The sequence below is a fragment of the Stenella coeruleoalba genome (assembly GCF_951394435.1).
Source record: "Stenella coeruleoalba genome assembly, chromosome: 12".
Lineage (NCBI taxonomy): Eukaryota > Metazoa > Chordata > Mammalia > Artiodactyla > Delphinidae > Stenella > Stenella coeruleoalba.
The window spans coordinates 59,786,634-59,805,235 of record NC_137158.1 but is presented as its reverse complement, the minus strand read 5'-3'; the positions used below and the strand labels follow the sequence as shown (position 1 = coordinate 59,805,235).

At 40.0% G+C, this 18,602-nt stretch overlaps 1 protein-coding gene across 1 annotated transcript in view; it reads right to left on the bottom strand.

The window, feature by feature from the left end:
• Window positions 1-10,012, bottom strand: part of ENPP1 (ectonucleotide pyrophosphatase/phosphodiesterase 1) — a 64,412-nt gene extending 54,400 nt beyond the window's left edge. Inside the window, exon 1 of the mRNA XM_079939948.1 lies at window positions 9,176-10,012. Coding sequence (XP_079796074.1) covers window positions 9,176-9,415 — 240 coding nt within the window. The 5' untranslated portion in view covers window positions 9,416-10,012. The remainder of the gene's footprint in view (window positions 1-9,175) is intronic.
• Between the last annotated feature and the right edge of the window lie 8,590 nt (window positions 10,013-18,602).

Here is an 18,602-nt window from a genome sequence, read left to right as displayed (position 1 = left end):
GTTTCTAATCTAAATGGTGCGGGGTGGCACTTTACAGGAAGCCAGTGTGTTTGGACGATGAAGTATTATGGAGTAAACTCTGTGCCAAACACATCAAACCTGACTCAATACATCAACACCACTTGAAAAAGCCCTGGTCTAAGACTCCTTTGTTTTGGTATTATGTCAAGCATATTGTAGATTGTTGAGAATGTACTGAAGTGGAAACTTTGAATTGAAGAGTTCTATTGATGGAGCAATGTAAAGTGAAATCTACTTGATATTCTGATAGATGGATGGTTGAATTGGAAAGAACATTGGAGTGTTATCAGATAACAGCAAAGGCAGAAGACTGGCACAGTGGACAGCAATAAAGAGCAATTAAAGGACAAGCCAAGGCAGGGTAAGGAAAGGCAATTAAAGAAACAGACTGTGTATGAAATGTCCTGTAGACACAAAAGCGGTGGGGCTACTTTAATCAATGTGCCTCTTAAGTTCAAGGTAGGAAAGGGGCAAATGCAACCAGCCGCAGCACCACTTCCACACAACGCTAACACAGTTGAGGTCAATAAGGAACATTCAGTAATTTTTTTTTTAAATCATAGCAACATGTATGAAGTCAATGGCAGGATAAGGGTTGATTGGAACCCCCAGCTAAAGAATTCCAGGTTGGGGCGCCTTCTGTGCCTCCTCATAGCCCTGTGGAGTGTGCTGTTCCTCAAAATTCAATGTGCAGACACATCCCTGGGGATTGTGAAAATATAGATTCTGGTACAGTAGGTCTGGGGTGGGGCCCAAGAGTCTGCATTCTGTAAAAGTTCCAAGGAGATGATGCTGATATGCTAGTCTACAGACCACACTTTGGGTAGCAAAGATGTAAAGTGTCTTCTGAATAAGGAAAAATTTTAAAATTCAGTAACACTGAAGCTTATCAAAAATAACAAGAAAAATGACCACTTATTCGGGGCACACTATGGGCCACTTTGTATACTTTATCTAATTTAATTCTCCTAACAACACCTAACAGGGTTTTATCAAGCCTATCTTATGGTTGTGGAAGCTGATATTCAGGAAATTTAAGTTATTTGCCTACCTTCAAAAAGAACAGTACCAGGATTTAAATCCAATTCTGTCTGACTTCATTTCTCAATAAGCTACGGCAATGAGATTAAGAGAATAACTATACTAGTCTTGTGATCTTGGAAAGCCCCCTTAATTTCTCTGAGCATGATTTTTTCATCTCTAACATGGAGATAATGGCAGAACTGTGGTTTGGACCAAACCAGGTGGTAGATGTAAAAGTATTTTGAAATCCATAAAGGACCTTACCTAAATAAAGATACAACTGTTGTAAATAGCTGATTCTTTTTATATGTCTTAATTTCCTTTCCCTCTCTCCCTAGTACTAAAAATAGTATTGAATGAACACACCTTTCCTTAAAGCAGATATTCTCAAAACTGTTGGTTTCAAAATCCCTTTATACTCTTAAAAATTACTGAGGACCCTAAGAAGCCTTTTCAGATAATTGTGTACATTCTTATTTAAAACTAGACTAAAATTCTTAGTTATAATTTCTTAAAGGTGAAATGCAACATGAAACTTGAAACAATATTAATGAACTTTTCATACCATTATATTAAAATTCATTAGTCTATCTTGCAGTTTGATTGGAACTTACACCCATGCATAATTTTGTAAATCATCCATTGGTCCTTTGGAAAATATTGGTTCACTGAGCTACGTATTTCTTTCAAATGTTGACACATGTCATTGTACCAGATGAAAAAAATCACATTCCTTACTATCTCCATCTATTTCGTCCGAAAAATCTTTAAGGATTGGGACGCTGTCAAGCTTACAGTGACAGAAACAAGTTCTCCAAAATTTCAATTTTTACCTAAAAGATCGAATTTTATCACAGGCAGCAGGTACCTCATTTTGTTTTCCTGGAAGTGACAAGCTAATGCTTTTCATTTTTGCGAAAGTATGTGCCGAATACCCAAGTCTGAATCACTGGTTTGTCAGTTGCTCTTTCCAATAAAAATGGTGTTCCATGAAAAAGGCAGCTAGTTCAGCTCACAACTCAAACAGCAGCTCAACTGCTTTCCCTCCAGAAAACAACAGTACTTCAGGCTGCAGCAGACGTGCTAAAGGCAGACTTCCAATGTCGTCGCACAGAATATTAAAAAGGAAGGTAATTTAGGTTCAAATTTAATAAAATCTGCTTCATTGAGGACATTTTTACTTCTTCATTAAGTGAAACTGGCTTTTTTGGTTTTAACTGCAGATGCATGAGGACCTGTACAATTGGTGCCACTGCCCTGATTCCTGCTGAGGGGCAAGCAGTTTTCCGGCAGTGTAAACGGCAGCACAGTGAGAAGGGTGAATAATGTCTATCAATGTTCAAATGGTTTAGACTTCACAGTCCCCTTGGAAGGCTCTTAGGGACCCCTCAGGGATTTACAGACCACACTTTGAGAACTGTTGCTTGAAATACTCTGGCTGAAGCTTTGTTCTACCTGTCTTGCCTTTTGCTTCTAAACATATTTATCCAAAATCACTTACAGGTACTCTGGAGTAATATGAAACTCTATTTGGAAAAAAAAAAAAATCACATAATAATAGCTAAATTTATTTTATTGTATAATAGCATCATAAAAAAACTGTTGAGTTTTTCAGTTCTCTCTCTCCATGAGAGACCAAAGGCTCCAGATGCTTGCTAATGCCAAAAAACTTATCAAGGGAAAGAAGTCAGCTCTAGGAATAAACTATTGAGTTGGTCAAAAAGTTTCTTCGGTTTTAAGTAAACATAAAAGACATTTTTCATTTTCACCAAGAACTTTATTGAACAACATATTCATTAACCGAACAAACTTTTTGGCCAGCCCAATACTTTCTCAGGACTATTCCCTGAAAACCAAGATAGAGTGATCTTTAAGGGTCTCAAACCACATCAGTGATAGGATATTTGCCACCTAAATCTGTGTAAAGTCCTAAGGTATGGTGAGAAAATGACTGACCCACAAATGAGATATGCTTGCGAAAATTCACTCACTCCAAAACGACTATCATGACTCTATTTTCCTGTTGTAGTACATCTAAAGATATATTAAGAAGGAAACTCAGATTAAGAAGGAAGTCACTTTTCCCCAAATCTGTATACTTTGGAAGCTCACGATAACATGATTATTGACTTCACATTGATAAAAGGGAAATAAATGGGGGAGGGGGGGTTAGCCATTAGTCCAGAATAAAAGTCTGTAGTTAAAAGTCCTTTCAGTTATCACAGTTCACTACTTACAAATGATGTGACTTATGCCTATAAATTTAACCCACCGTTTCTAGAAGTGGAATAACTGAACCAACTACATCTGAACAACTTGAGGTACTTGTTTAAAAAATACAGATTCTTTAGATCCATTCCTACCTTAGTCTGCTCAAGTTGCTATAACAAAACGCCATAGACTGGGTGGCTTAAATAACAGAAATGTATTTCTCACAGTTCTAGAGGCTCAGAAGTCCAAGATGAAGGAATTGACCAATTTGCTTCCTGGTGAGGGCTCTTGCCCTGGCTGGCAGATGGCTGCCTTCTCACTATGTCTTCACATGGTCTTTCCTCTATGGGTGGGTGTGTGTGCTCAGATCTCCTCTCTCTCTTCCCCTTTTTACAAGGCCACAAATCCCATCACGAGAGTTCCATCCTCATGACCTCATCTGAATCTAATTACCTCTGAAAGGCCCCACTGCCATATATCATCACATTGGTGGGTTGGGACTTCAACATATGAATTTGGGAGGGACACAACCCTTCAGTCCATAAGAATTTCAGATCTTCTAAATCACAGTCTCTGGGATTGGAGCCCTGGAATCTATGGTCTTTTAACAGTTCCCAGCTGGTTCCTATGCACCCTAATGTTTAAGAAACACCTCTGCGAGTCTCAGTTTCCTTATCTGTAAACTAGGATTGACTGTCACCATACTTTCCTATTTCAGAGTTGCTGATATGCCAAGGATCAATTAAAAATATATGAGAAAATGCTTCTGAAAGTGCAAAGTGCTATGTAATAATCATCTGAACTTTTACCGCCTACTTTTCCACCAAACGTTATTCTAAAACCCAAAAGTGGGAGGATAAAATGAAAAATACTATCGATACTATATTTTTGTTTGTTTATTTGTTAATGAAGATTCTCAGGGAGGTGGGAGGGGGCCCAGCACAAGACAGACTGACTTACATGGAACTAGAAAGGATTTTCAGAACTGATTTCTACGTCACTGATCTTATACTTGCTTAATAATGAGATGTTTCCATCTTCCCACGCTCCCCTACCTACGGATGCGCAGCTTGATAATAACATTTTTCTCGTCTCTGAATTTGCTCAAGATCAAGGTAAAATTAGTATCTCACCTTATGAGATGAAATTTAAAAAAAGAGAAATGTTAGATTTTAATAGTGGTATTCTTTCACTATTAAGTTATTTCTTCTAGTATACTTCATAGTTTAGACAAATGTCACATTATTTGATTTCTATAATGATAGCGATAATATCTTAATTCTTGTAATCAAACCTCATACAATTAAAACACTCAGGAAACAGAATGTTCCAGTTAATATTTAGCTGAACATTCGGGTCATTCTTTTGAGAAGCCCTTTTAAATATATTATTATACTTTCTTTCCTTGGTAAATACATAACTTAGCTCTCGTTTGATGCCAAAGGGTTTTCATATTGGGTCAGCACTCTGAGTATCAGTTCTTGTTGCACACAACTTAGAAGAGTAACCTATGTTCGGCCTTGGGCTCATCTGCTAAAAGGTTTCTTGTTTATTTTTGTTGTTTGGGGGATATTTCATGGTTGATGGAGGCATGTTTATTTTAACCAGAGGCAGATCTCTAATTACAAGTTGTATTCCAAAAGGTTTTTGTTCCTATGTTGTTTGAAACTTGAAGTGGCTTTCCCCCTACCTACCCTCCCAAAAAGTTATGAATCATGATTAAGTTCTTTGGCTTGTCTAAAATGTCCATAATAGAGATGAAATACATTTGCTATGTCTTAAGAGTAACACAGATATTTTGCAATGGAAATGATCAAAAACAAAACTGAATTTAAAACTATTTTCATTTGCCTTTAATGCTGATATCTGAGAAGAAGAGTTGCCTGGAGGAAGATAAGAAGCTGATAAAAAAATTTCTATAAATATTCTAAAAAGGCTAATGGTCCCAAGATCTTTATTATACAAAATGCATAAGGTCTCTCAACATGGCTCTAGCGAAAGTCATGAGTCACAGTCATGATTAGGATATGATGGGGCAGGAGACAGCAAAACTGAGTGCCCAGAGGTAACTGAAAAAGTGGAATAGAATGGAAAAAAAAAAGGGGGTTGAAAGGGTGCCTGTGTATTCCTAAGAGGCTGCATGAAGTAGAAACCGCTGAAATATAAATGGTGAGAGAGAGAAACACCAGAATATGACTCAAAGCAGAAGAAAGGAAGTCACAGAAAGCAATGCTGAAGAAAACAGTTCCCTACAAGAGCCACAAGGACTGCATTTGGGGTGTGACAGCAAAGTCACCAAAACAGAAGATGCCTTGGTATAAGCAAGGGAGACCCATTTGTACCTGAAGGATGGCCTTGTTTGTACCTGCCAAACGGCTGCACCTGCCTTGTTTCTTTCTGAGGGCGTGCCCAGTAGCTAGATCTTGATTCTGAATCCAAGTTATCGTGGAGGCCCTGCTGGCCTCTTCAGTATGCTGGCCTTAGTTGGGAACTTTTGTTTATCATTCATTCACTGCCTCTTCCGTCTCCCTATGTGCTAAACAAATGATATTTCAGGTTGATCTTATCCCTGAATTGATACCCAATGTCATCTCTATTAATGCATCTGTATTTGGATTCCTGACTTTCAACTGGCCATATGGGTATGTGGTTGTGTATTTAGTCTTCCCATCTTGTCCTTTTCCAAGTCAAAGTGTTACTCAGTCTAAGTAAAAGTGCACTTCATTCATTCGACCAAAAGCTGACACTGAGTGTGAGGTACCATCTTAGGCCCAGAAGTAAACACAACAGTCTTGCTGGGTTCCTAAAAACCTTGGGTACATTTTATTAGAACACGTGCAACAAACACCATAAGGAAAAACAGGAGATGTCTCTGGCCCCTAAGATGTTCTGGTCATTTTTGAAATAAAATGCTCAACTATAGCTGGACAGATATAAAATTTTACAAACCAAAAAGCAATGTCAATTCTGAGTCAGATTAAGAGCAGAGGACTGTCTTGAATATTCTCCATGCTGTATTCTAGAAATAAGATGATACGATGCAAGAGGGAGAGAAAAGCTAACAGAATTAATAACTTTCACACTCAAATTTCTAATAAACAAGGCAACTTCTGCCACTTACAAAGAACTGTTTCATCAAAAGGTGAAAGTTGTCTTCACTCACAGCCACCCACACACAAGGCCCCTTGTGAACACACACACAGGTATATGTATTCATAAGGACAGCAGAAGGTCACAAACACAAAATTATGCCGTGGAAGAGCTTACTGTACAGTGGAGAAGTGTACTGCAACGTGGTTGAAAATACCTGCCAGGGAACAGGAAAGTTATTTCAAATAAATGTCCGTGGCCAACCTCAGTGGAAGCTGACATTTCAGTTCAAAACTTAACTTGGAACCAGTAAAGGCATCCAGATCTAACATATCTACTGAAGCATGTACTTATTTGCCCTTCTGGGGTTTTCCACAGTCTGGCTTAGTGCCTAGGCATGAGTACTTCCAGAGCCCAGGGCCAAAGCCTCCAGAGCAGAGCCTGTGGTCTTCCTAGGGATCAAATGGGGAGAAGCCAGCGTAGGGCGGGATCGTCCCGTCTGCATCTACTCTCACATACCTCCGGCATTTAAGTTTATCCGAAACATTTTCAGAAAAATGCAACAGTCGTGTCACTACTGCCTATCTCTCCAGAAGGCAACTCTTGTGTTTATCCTACTAGATAACAACCGTGTGGCTGAGGACCACCTCAGTGGTTGGGCTCTTGTAATCCCAATCCCAGATGCAACTAGTCAACCCATTTCTTCAGGTTTATGAAAAGTGTGCTGATGTTTCACCTGAAAAAGGAATCCCATAATTACAGCTTCTCTCTAGAAGACATGTCCCAGAGCTCTTTGATGACAACTGTCAGGCTCCTCTTGGAGACGTTTCCCTTTAGAAATGCATCATTTGGGAAAGTCTAGAGGGAAGAAGGGTATTGAAGTAGGGAAGGGAAAGAAGAATGGGTAAGAGGTTTCACTTTCACCTGAAACCATTAATTAAGAGTTTCAAAAATACAGCAATGAGTTTTGGTGTACATTAATGGCCCACTGTATTTCATCAAAAGTCATGAAGTAAGAATTCTGTCCAACTCAACGTGTGTTACAGCAAGAGACCCCCTCCTAATGGCATAAAAAATATTCATGATTGTCCTACTTGTAAAAGTACTAAAGACACTTCCATGTCAAAGCCCAGAGTTGCATCATCAGAGCATAAAGAAATGCTTTTTGACCAGCTGACTGCAGGTGTCAAAGACTGAAATGCATGTTCCAAAGGCAGATCTCTGCTGATACCTATTGTGGATTTATGGGTAAATGAATAGGAAAGATTTTAAAATGGAATTTAGCAACTGGCAATTTACCAAACTTTCAAGACTGTAGATTGGCACGTTGAACTGATTTCACACGGGAGTTACAGATTCGACGTACAATTATTGAATGCCTGCCAAACACTGAAAAGTACTGATACTAAGTTAAGTGATAGTGTTGCAAAAGCTAAGGTCTTCCATTGACAAAAACAAAAAACGTGACTCAAAAGACTAAAACTAAGTTCTCATCAATATCAGGTGTTCTTAAACAGTGATATATGATGCAGAAATGTATCTTGAGATACAAACAGTATGTGTTTTGGGACACTTACCCTTTGAATCTTAGGCTTATTTTTAAGTACTAATTTTATGACACCATCTCTTTAGTCTAGGAATGTTGGTTCCTCAGAGCACTGTATCATCTCCACGATACCCAAGACGTAGTGAAAATGGAAATGCTTATGAAAGGAAAGATTTCAAAAATCAGAAAAGATATCCTCTACACTGCATTGTTTAATCATAATATGTAAGTGATTATATGCTTTAAGGTACACTATACATAGAACTGTCACTTGCATATAATACAGTAAAATGATTGTATCTCCTTGTAGTTTTCGAATTTACTCCTCCACATGCAATGTTGCACAGTGACCCTCACAATAATCTTATCTGATGCACATAGAAGTGATGTTGTCCTCATTCTAACATAGAAGAAATTGAGGTTTGGGGAGAGTTATAGGAGGCCCCAGCAATTAATAGCGGCCATGAAAGCAAGAACCCAGGCTTCTGACTCTCAGCCCAGCACTTCCTACCATACATGTAGAATGAAAAGCCACCCCACACTTCATAAAATTGACTGTGGATCCTGCAACTGTCACGACAAAATAGCAGAGGGAGAGTGAGTACTTCTTTTAGCAACGAAAACCGTGTAACCTATGATTGAAAGAGTAGACGAAGAATCATTAACTTTTCTTCACATTCACATAACATGAATATTGACGGAATTTCTGAACAGCTGCATGGAAATTCCTACACAGAGCCAAGAGAAAAAGTATTTTCTAGAGTTCCTGATACAACTTAAAGAGCTCTGTTAAATCTTTTCAAGTGGAATCGGTTAATGCAAGGAAAGTCATCAATACTGCACCCAGATTCCCCCAAAAGAGGTAAAAAATTAAATTAAAAAATAAAATTAAAAAAACAAAACGAAACAAAAACACCTTGTCCGTCCTTCCTAAGACCAACAATTTTCGGGCTGGTCAGTTTTCCCCACGAAAAACCTTGTGCTCTCTTGGGGCGGGGGAGAGATGGGATTTCTAAAGATCTCGATTTTTAACAGCCTGGTTTCATAAACAGGCCCTTCTGAGCATCAGTAATACAAGTGAGAGTGAACTATTCCCCCGGGGGGAAGAGAAGGCTCGGCGGTGATGAGCACCGATAAAGCCGGTAGAGGAGAGCGAGAAGGCGAAGAGGAGCGGCACAAAAGCTGTCTCTCTCCGGGCCCCGGGTGCTGACCGCGCCCGCTCGGAGCGCAGGAGCGGGTGCCGCCCTCCCCGCCCTCCCGCGCGCCGGGCCGGCCGGGACCTACCAGCGAGAGCACTTTATAGGTGTTGGGGTCCTTGGCCGTGCGGGCGCGCGCCGCCTTCTCCAGCGGCTCCTCCCCCAGGTCCATGGGGGCCAGCAGGGACGAGGCCGCCGGCGGCTCCCCGGGCGCCTCGGCTGTAGAGCCACGGCCCAGGTGGCGGCCGTTCCCCGCAGGGCCCTCCCGGGAGCCGCGCTCGCCCTCGCCGCCGCGGTTCCCAACCCCAACGCAGCCGTCACGCTCCATCGTAGCGCTGGGCACTCGGCTCTCACTGCCCCGCCGCGCCTTTAATAGGCTCCGCACGAGCCCCGCCTCACCCCGCCCCGCCCCGACCGCCGCGCCCGCCCCTCGCCGCCAGACCCTTGGCTCGGCCCCCGCAGCCCGGCGCTGCGAATGAGGGGAAAGCAGCTCAACGCCCCGGATTATTTGGCTTCCTGTCTGATGGCGGTCGCTCTGCGTGTGGGTTATTTTGGGTCCTTTACGTGGGCGCGTCTTTAACTCCCCACCTCCCACCCCCCAGCCTTACCCGCCTCGCGCCCCGGCCACCAGCCGAACACTTGGAGGAATCGCCCTGCATGGTCTCGCGGCGCGGGCTGGACTGGAACTGCAGAGCGTGGTCTGCAGAGGGCATGAGATCATGGGGCCTCAAAATAGAGCGTAGGAGAGGAAGGATCCGGCCTCCGGGCCAGTGCAGCTTCTCAAAGGCGGGAGAGTGCAGTCAGGACAGACCTGTGTGTTTCTGGATGGACAAGCAGAGACGCTATGGGGTCAAGCGTTGGGGGAAGCGACCTTTGTCTCCTACGTAGAAACAGACAAGAATTCGCTCAAAGCCCTGCTATCCACTACCTACCTACTCAGGATTATCCAACTTTAAAATACCTGAATTTACAAATGCACACATAAAAGAGATATAATTTTCTGTGGTTTCTGTGCTGGGGGCGAGGGCTGCTCTTGCTTTATTTGTTTATTGGTTCTTTTAGACCTTATACATCGAAAGCTTCAAAGTGTCCGCGCTGCACTCTCCTGAGATTGCCGCCAGTACTTGTTAGCACCGTCAAAAATTTCAACAGTCTGGAATACTTTGATACTTTGTTTTTGAACTAGGACAAGAACAGTAGGCTATAATTCTTGGTGGGTTTTGCTTCACCTTTGATTCTACAACTTTTACATTTCCTTGCTCATCAATTAGAAAAACCACAAGTGTGTAGTGACGTGAGTCTTGGTTGTCAAGCGGAAAACAATGACTTTCCATACCCGGAACTGACTTTAGTGACCAAGGAAAGTTATACCATCCAATATCAATTAATTTTCAATTCATTTTGATTTCAGGAATATATACAAATATTTTTTTTAATGAGAATGGATGCTTAACATATAAGGTGTGTGTTGTCCCCTTTAAAATAGTTAACTTGGGATGCTTTCCGTTTATACTGCTTGATTGATTCATTCATTCTAATAATGAATCCTTCAGTTCAATCTCTTGGCTTCCAACAATGTCAGTGGTCTCCAACAATATCAAAGATGCACAGAAGTATATCTTTCCCAAGTGGCTCTCAGGCTGATCAAACAGGGTGAAGGCAGTAAACAAAAAACTAAAACCCAAATTATATATGCGTGATAGAATCACACATAGTATATTATGAGAGCTTAGTGGAAAGGGTAACTGACATCTGGAAGAAATAAAGGCCATCCCTCAAAGCACTATTGAGCTCTTTTTTTTTTTAATTACCTTTGAGTCAGCTTTCAAACCAAACCACCCAAGAGAAACAGTTTTTCACTACCACATAGTCACACAATTTTTTACCCCAAACGTGGCTCTAAATTTTCCTTTGACTGTTTCCAAAAATCAGAGTCAAGGACAAAGATTTACGGAGACTGGTCAAATGAGTGTAAAAACTTCTAAAAGCAACTCAACAGAGTCATTCCAAAGTGGCTTTGAACTTGAGAAAACAAATGAAATAAGTGTATTGTCTGCATCCCAAGTCAAAAAATCATTTTTTTGCGGTACGCGGGCCTCTCACTGTTGTGGCCTCTCCCGTTGCGGAGCACAGGCTCCGGACGCGCAGGCTCAGCGGCCATGGCTCACGGGCCCAGCCGCTCCAAGGAATGTGGGATCTTCCCAGATGGAGGCACGAACCCGTGTCCCCTGCATTGGCAGGTGGACTCTCAACCGCTGCGCCACCAGGGAAGCACCCAACCGGGACTTTTATGGGTAACTATAAAAATCCAGTTGAAACCCTAAAATTAGAATAAAAGTGGATCAAGTGGGCCACTCATGTTGTTTAGCCACACGCTGAGCTATAGACAAGTCTTGTCTCCATCTTGTTTCTATTCAAAATGATCTGAGGGACAGCTTCACACTCCAAAGCACAATAAGGTCAAGAGACAGAAACTGCAACAAAACTTCTCCGGTTAGTGTAAAGGTGAACAATGAATGTGTCATTCAATGATTAAGAACTGTAATCTAGTACAGCAGAAAAGATAAGGGTGGAAGATTTTATGATTCCTTAAGTTGTACTGTACAAAAATATGTAAACACTTGCCCCTCGGTGCCTGAAACTTTGGATATGAGTAAGGCCAAAACAGCAAACACAACCAACTTGTTATCTATGTTTGAACTATGACTTCTCGAAGTTGAGAAACAACTCTCTTCTCAGCTTTTAAAAAATGAAATATACTATAGAGTAATTATTTTAGCACCGGCTCCAGAGCTTCTCCAGCTGAAATCCCTCCAATTCTCCAGTGGAACATGGAAGACATCTAGCCCAGTCTAAAATGAAAAAACAAGTTTCTTTCATTTTTATGAGATCTAGAAAAAAAATTTTGTTTCCATGGCATTAATTTATTTTTAAGACTTTGCCTGACTTCCTGATTTCTCTTTCTTTTTTGTAAGTGCAAAAATACTTCCCCTGGAAGAAGCTTGGATTGCAATTTGACCATGTACAGAGTTCGAGAACTCTCTGAGCCTTGGTTGCCTCATTTATAAACTGGTGTTACAAATAATAACATAAAATTACACTAGTATCTCTAAATGTCAACAAAATTTTCCTAACTTTACATAAAAATTTAAATAGATCATTCCATATTTAAATCACTCAATCCCTACCCCTAAGAAAGAGAATAAAATGATTTAATTTTTACATAAATTATGCATGATTTAAATATTTAAATATAACTATAAATGATTTAAATATAACTTCTGGGAAGGTTTGAGAGCTCCCATTGGATATATGCATCTGCAAAGGGAGAGCCCATGGGATCAGGAAGGGATACTGACCCGTCTGTGATGGAGAAAACACACCTCGTTGTCAAGTAACAAAGTCAGTGAAGTGAGCGCAGAAAGTGAATGCAATTGAGTCATAGAAACTGTGGAAAAATGGCAAATGCAGACCCCATCTAAAGGGAACTGCTGTCCAGTCTTCACTTTTTGGTTGTCCACGGCCTCTGCCACCCCACATTGTCTCTTTTATACCTCATGTCAAGCAAAACCTGGGGTTACCAAGTAATCTGAATTCATGCCTGCCATTTTACTATTTGTTTTCTCTATGCCTCATGGGGTTTTTTTTGTCCTTCTGTTTCTCCTTCACTTCTTTAAAATTGTATTTCAAATATGTTTTATTATACCATGTTAATTCCTCTGTTGACTTTTACCTTTTCTAAAGAGTTACTTTCTTAGTAGTTGCTCTAGAGGTTATAATATGCATCTTTAATTTACCATCTACTTCAGATTAATACTGACTTCATTCTGGTAAAATATAACATTGTTTTCTGTAATAGATCTCCATGTTCTGATTCCTCATTTCTGCCATTATTATCATATGTATTAATCTATATGTTATAAAGCCAATGATGCAGTGTTATAATCATTGTTTTAAACCTTAGGTTTGTTTAAAGAAATTAAGAAAACAGAGTATGCATACAGACACACACACATACACACACACACACACACACACACACACACACACACACACTGATTTTTTTTTCATGAATCTGAGTCAGACTTTCTTGGTTCCTTGCAAGTACTGTAATTTTTGGTTGAAAACTGGACTTGTAGGTAATATGTTATAGCTACTCTGGATTCTGATTATTTTTCTGAGAATTTTTTCTTTCAGTACTCTCCTGGACTTAAAACTTCAGATTCTTCCTGCTGTTTTCTATAGATTTTGCCATTTTCACACTCCACCATCATCTCACGAAATCAAGTCTGCCCCTCTGATGGCTAAAGGCTACAAACTCCCACTGTTCTTATCCAACCCTAGCAGTTTTTCAAGAGTAAATGCTTTCTCAAATTGTCTGCCTTTGGTCAGTTTACGGAACCCTGAGATGATTGTTAGGGTCATCTTATCTTTGACTATAAGGCCCACTGGGTAACTCCACTGGCTCTCAACTCAGGTAACTTCCACATCCCCAAAAGCATGCGAGAAATTCAGTATTGCTCCCTTCCTACAGTAGAGCCAGCTTTCATCCGCTACATCAGATTCTGCCTAGCCACACGGTGTAAACATTTTTCATTTGGACGAAGGCCCTCCATATCGATGAGGGGAACGTTCTGCCCACAGAGGCCCAATCAGGAAGTAGGGTAGAAGCATCTCTGCTTCAGCCTTTCTATTCAACCTGCCTAACACTTACCTTCCCATCTAGGATTTCAGCTCACAAAAGGTAAAGCCATCAGAAAGGTGTCTAACTGAGCACTTCCCTCTCACCTTTCTCCTTTCCACACTCCACAGAAACCAAGAGTCAACTTTCTCTCATTGCAGTGTAGCAGGGACTTTTCATGCATCATCTCCTGAGTTCTGTATTCCCACAGTTTATAGTCCACTGAACATTCAAGTCTTTCAGGCTTCACACTTAATTTGTTTGTGAGAGCTTAAAAAATTTAGAAATTGTTTTGTCTCTTAACGACACCTGGCTTTGAAGTGGGTGTTACATATCCTTGAAGTAAGTATTACAATTATATTTTTGCAGTTGAAAACTGGTAGCAATTCCTTTATCTTTGTATATTGGACATAATAAAGCCAAGGCTGCCCACCTTATCTTCCTCTCCCAGCTCTGAGGCAAGTGGATAATTCTAGTTGGTCAGGTATCAGATCCCTCACACAGAAAAAAAAAATTTAACTCACCATTCTCTTCAAAATTATTATCCATATTTACCCCCACAAGTATATAATCACATATAACACGTATATAGGAAAGCTCCTGACATTTTTTTGACTCATCAATATGGGGAATCTCATTTTTTCTGTTGATGTGGTCATCAAAGCTGGTTAGGTATGATCATGGGACACACAGGACCAAGACTGGGACAAGCACATGGCTTTCCTTCTCACTCATCTGAGAGAACATTTGCTACAAAGATGTCATAGTTGCAGGATAGTCTAAAATCTTGGGAGACAAGGAGGAATACTGCAGCTGTGAACCCCAAAGAGTAAGAATTTCCTCTTCCTCACTGTGCTGGTGACATCATCCAGAACGTCAGATGCTTAAGTCTGGCCCAGTGTGAGACAGATTCGTTCATTCTCGTAATATGGAGAATAGTGGGGGCAAAAGCTTTGTACTTCTTTATACCTTAAGCCCCCTAAAGCCAAAATATTGGAAAAACAGTATGAAAAAAGATATCTCATATGTTATTCCAGTATAAACTTCTAAAAGATAAAAACGTGAACATAAACACATGCACAAAAACCCCTCAAATGCATATGAAAAAAAATATAGGTGATTATCAAAAATTACCTCATAGCTCCTGGTTTTTCAAACAAACGTTTTTTAAAAGAATGAATAAATGAGAGAGATGAAGTATGATCTTTCTTAATATACAAGGGAGTTTACAATCATTTAAAGTTAATGATATTTTGAAAAACTTAAGTATTTAAAAAAATGACAAAAAACCCAACTCTTTTTATTAAAAAAGAAAGGCACTTACCAGAAATAGAAAAGCATATGGCCAAGAAAACATTCAAAGCAATGCCCTAACTAATAATAGGGAACTGCCAATCAAAGGAATACTATATTACCAATAAAATAAAATTAGACAAAACATATTAAAAATGTCTTTTCATCATATTAATAATGGGTAGCTAAGGACTGTTATATTTTATATAAAAGAAACAAACATAGTGAAGGATAGAAATTAATGAAATCAAAACCAGAAAGAAATGGAGAAACTCAATGACACCAAAAGATATTTATTTGCAAAGCTTAATAAAATTGATAAGCCTCTAATTAGACTTGTTGGGAAAGAAACAAATTCCTAATATTGTGAAACAGGTGGCACAAACACTACAGATTCTACAAACATTAGGAGGATAAGGGAATATTATAAACAATTTTATGTGAAATTCTAGAAGGACAAAACTGTAGTGACAGAAAGCAGGCTTGTGTTTGCTAGGATCAGGGTGAGAGGAGGAAATTGACTATAAATGGGCACAAGGGGGCTTTTTGGAGTGATAGAAATGCTCTACATTATGATATTGGTGGTTATACGACTGCATATATCTGTCAAAACTCATTGAATCGTAGACCTAAAATCAAAGAATTTTAGTATGTATCAAATGTACCTCAATAAAAGTGATTTTTAAAAATTAAAAAAAGGAAATCATGCAAACAGGGACGTCTGGAAAAAGATGATGGATCAAATGGGTACATTTGCTTTCACTTTCTCCCCAGACCATACTAAGACAAAAGAATGCCTTTTTTAAAGGCATAAATCCTCGGGGACAAAGAGAATTGGCAAGACATGACGAGAATAACACAAGAGTGGATGGAAAAACAGGTGGACACTTGATAAATGCTTTAACAGACCAAAGAAAGCCTAACCCTAAACCAAAAGTGAAGAAAACCAAGATGTAACCAGACATATGCAAAATGGGCTACACCAGGTACTTCTGTTAGAGTCTGTGAAGGTAGGACTAAAAAACGGGCAAATTGGTTCAAAGTCTGTTTAAGAAGCAGTTAGAGGGCCAGATCTTCTCCCCAGTTCCATGCAGCTGGTGACTATTCTTCCCCCTTGTCAGCAGAAAACTGGAGGTTTATTTTGTGGAGAAAATAAAACAGAACCTTTGGACTCTAGGGCTCTAGAACTGAAAGGCGAGAAATTACCATATCATCATATTTGGCTAATTACCATATATTTACCCAAAATATATATTTAGTGTGAAAAATAGGTTGCAAATATGCATACTGAATGCTAATCCGCCTGCGCTCTGGAACACACATTTATTGATTACTTACTGTATACCAAGGACTGTACCAGAAACATGGGATAAAGAAAGAAAAACAAGAATGGTCCAACCTCACGAGAAGCTCCTAGCCCAGTGTGGAAGCCAGAAATATTCACAGTTAATTGTAATACAGTATGTTGAGAACTATGAAAGGGCAGCACAATGTATTGGGAGCCCATAGAAAGGTACAAATCCCAAATTGGAGGGCTATAGTCCTTATGACTATCATTGCTTATACCTCCTGTAGTCTACTTTAGAAAACCTATTCTCCTGAGAGCCACTAGAAAGGACAGCCTTACATATCCTGGGACATGGCCCTGCTCTTGCGGTCACGAATGATTTGATCAGATGCCTCACAGAAATCCAGCCCATCCATTCACTCTGCTGTGACCGGGGTTTTCTCTGGCTTGAGCTCTTTGCTGTGGCTTGAGAAGTTTGCAATCAGACAGAGCCGAAAGTCACAATGTAGAAAGAGCAGCTGACAGAGACCACGCTGGACTCACCGTGCAAGCTGAGTCAGCAGAGGATTCTGGTAGATACAGACAGGGAAGTATGGAGTGGGCACTTGGAGAGAAGCAGAGTCAGGAGAAAACGTGAAGTGACCTCCTGATTTTCAACACCCTAACCCACTACCGGTGTGGCTCAGCTCTACCTTACTTACTGTCTTTGGATCTTACCTGTTGTTGTATTCTCAAAAGAATGCCCCTCCTTTTGGCCATGATCTGATTTTAGTAGGTTTATTTTTCTTTTTGTTTTGGCAGTACGCGGGCCTCTCAGTGTTGTGGCCTCCCCCGTTGCAGAGCACAGGCTCCGGACGCGCAGGCTCAGCGGCCGTGGCTCACGGGCCCAGCCACTCCACAGCATGTGGGATCTTCCCGGACCGGGACACGAACCCGTGTCCCCTGCATCAGCAGGCGGACTCTCAACCACTGCGCCACCAGGGAAGCCCTGATTTATTCCTTATTAACACAGTCACGTGTATACATACACACACGTGTCTCTTTCTATCTCTATCTACATATTTGTCTATTGCATAACTACAGAAAAGAATTCAACTGTAAGAAAGTTATTTGAAAGAGCACATAACTTTGTTTCTGAAGCCACCATCAAGACTTCAACAAACTAAAATACTCAGCAAATTGATTTGATCTGGAATGGAGACCAGCAATAATCATATCAACTATCATTTTATTGAATGCCACCATATACTGGTCACAGTTCTGGGGACTTTAGTCATGCCTTCATTTTTTTCATCTCTATTTATTCATTTATTCACTAAATATTTGTTGAATCCCTACTATGAGCCAAGCGTTATTCTAGACTCAGGATACATGAGTAAGAGAATATCAGTCTCCTCAAGGAATTTAAGAGTCTAGTGAAGGGAGATCGATAATAATCAAATAAATGCTGAGAACTATAATAAAAAATGGTAATAAACACTATGGTGAAGTATAAGAGGGCAGAATATATAACTGGAATGTCTGAACCAATCTGTGGTAGGAGTAGGATGTGTGGTCAGTGAAGGGGTCCTTCAGGATGGAATGCTTTCGCTGAGATTTGAAAAATAAGGAAGAAGTAGAAATAAGACCACAGACCTAGATGATTTTGAAATATGGCTTTTGCTAGTTGTGTAAGATCTGTGTATAGGAAGAAATGAGACATATGGACTATGAGTCATAAACTGGAAACTATTCGGACATCAGTTCTTAATCCACCAGTTTTATGGGTTCCCTTTTTTAAATGAGAATAAGTCAAGATCCCCCACCACCACCCCGACAATGCCAGAAACAGTTTGGTAATTCAGAGAACAGGGAAGCACTGGAATTGACAAGTTAAAAAAAAAAAAACTTGAAAGGGATGATAACAATAATATACATTTGAAATGTGATTCAGGTATGTACATTTTGAACATAGGAAACAGTAAATTAGAAAATCTATTCAAATATCTATTTGAAAATAAGGTTTTATCCCAGTAAATGAGGTGTTGTACCTCTGAAAAGAGATTTGAAAAGAAAGCAAATGACCGAATGATGTTGAGGAAGGAAATCAATAAAAATATTTCTTGTTTTAACTTGAGTTCTAAGACACTCTAAGTAACAGGTGATCTATAATAGGTTATAAGGAAATTGAAAGTTGTGCCTTTTCTCCTCAATTTTACACAGTTAAACTTGCAAAAACATTTCAGAGGAATGCGTGCTTGACAAAATGAAAAA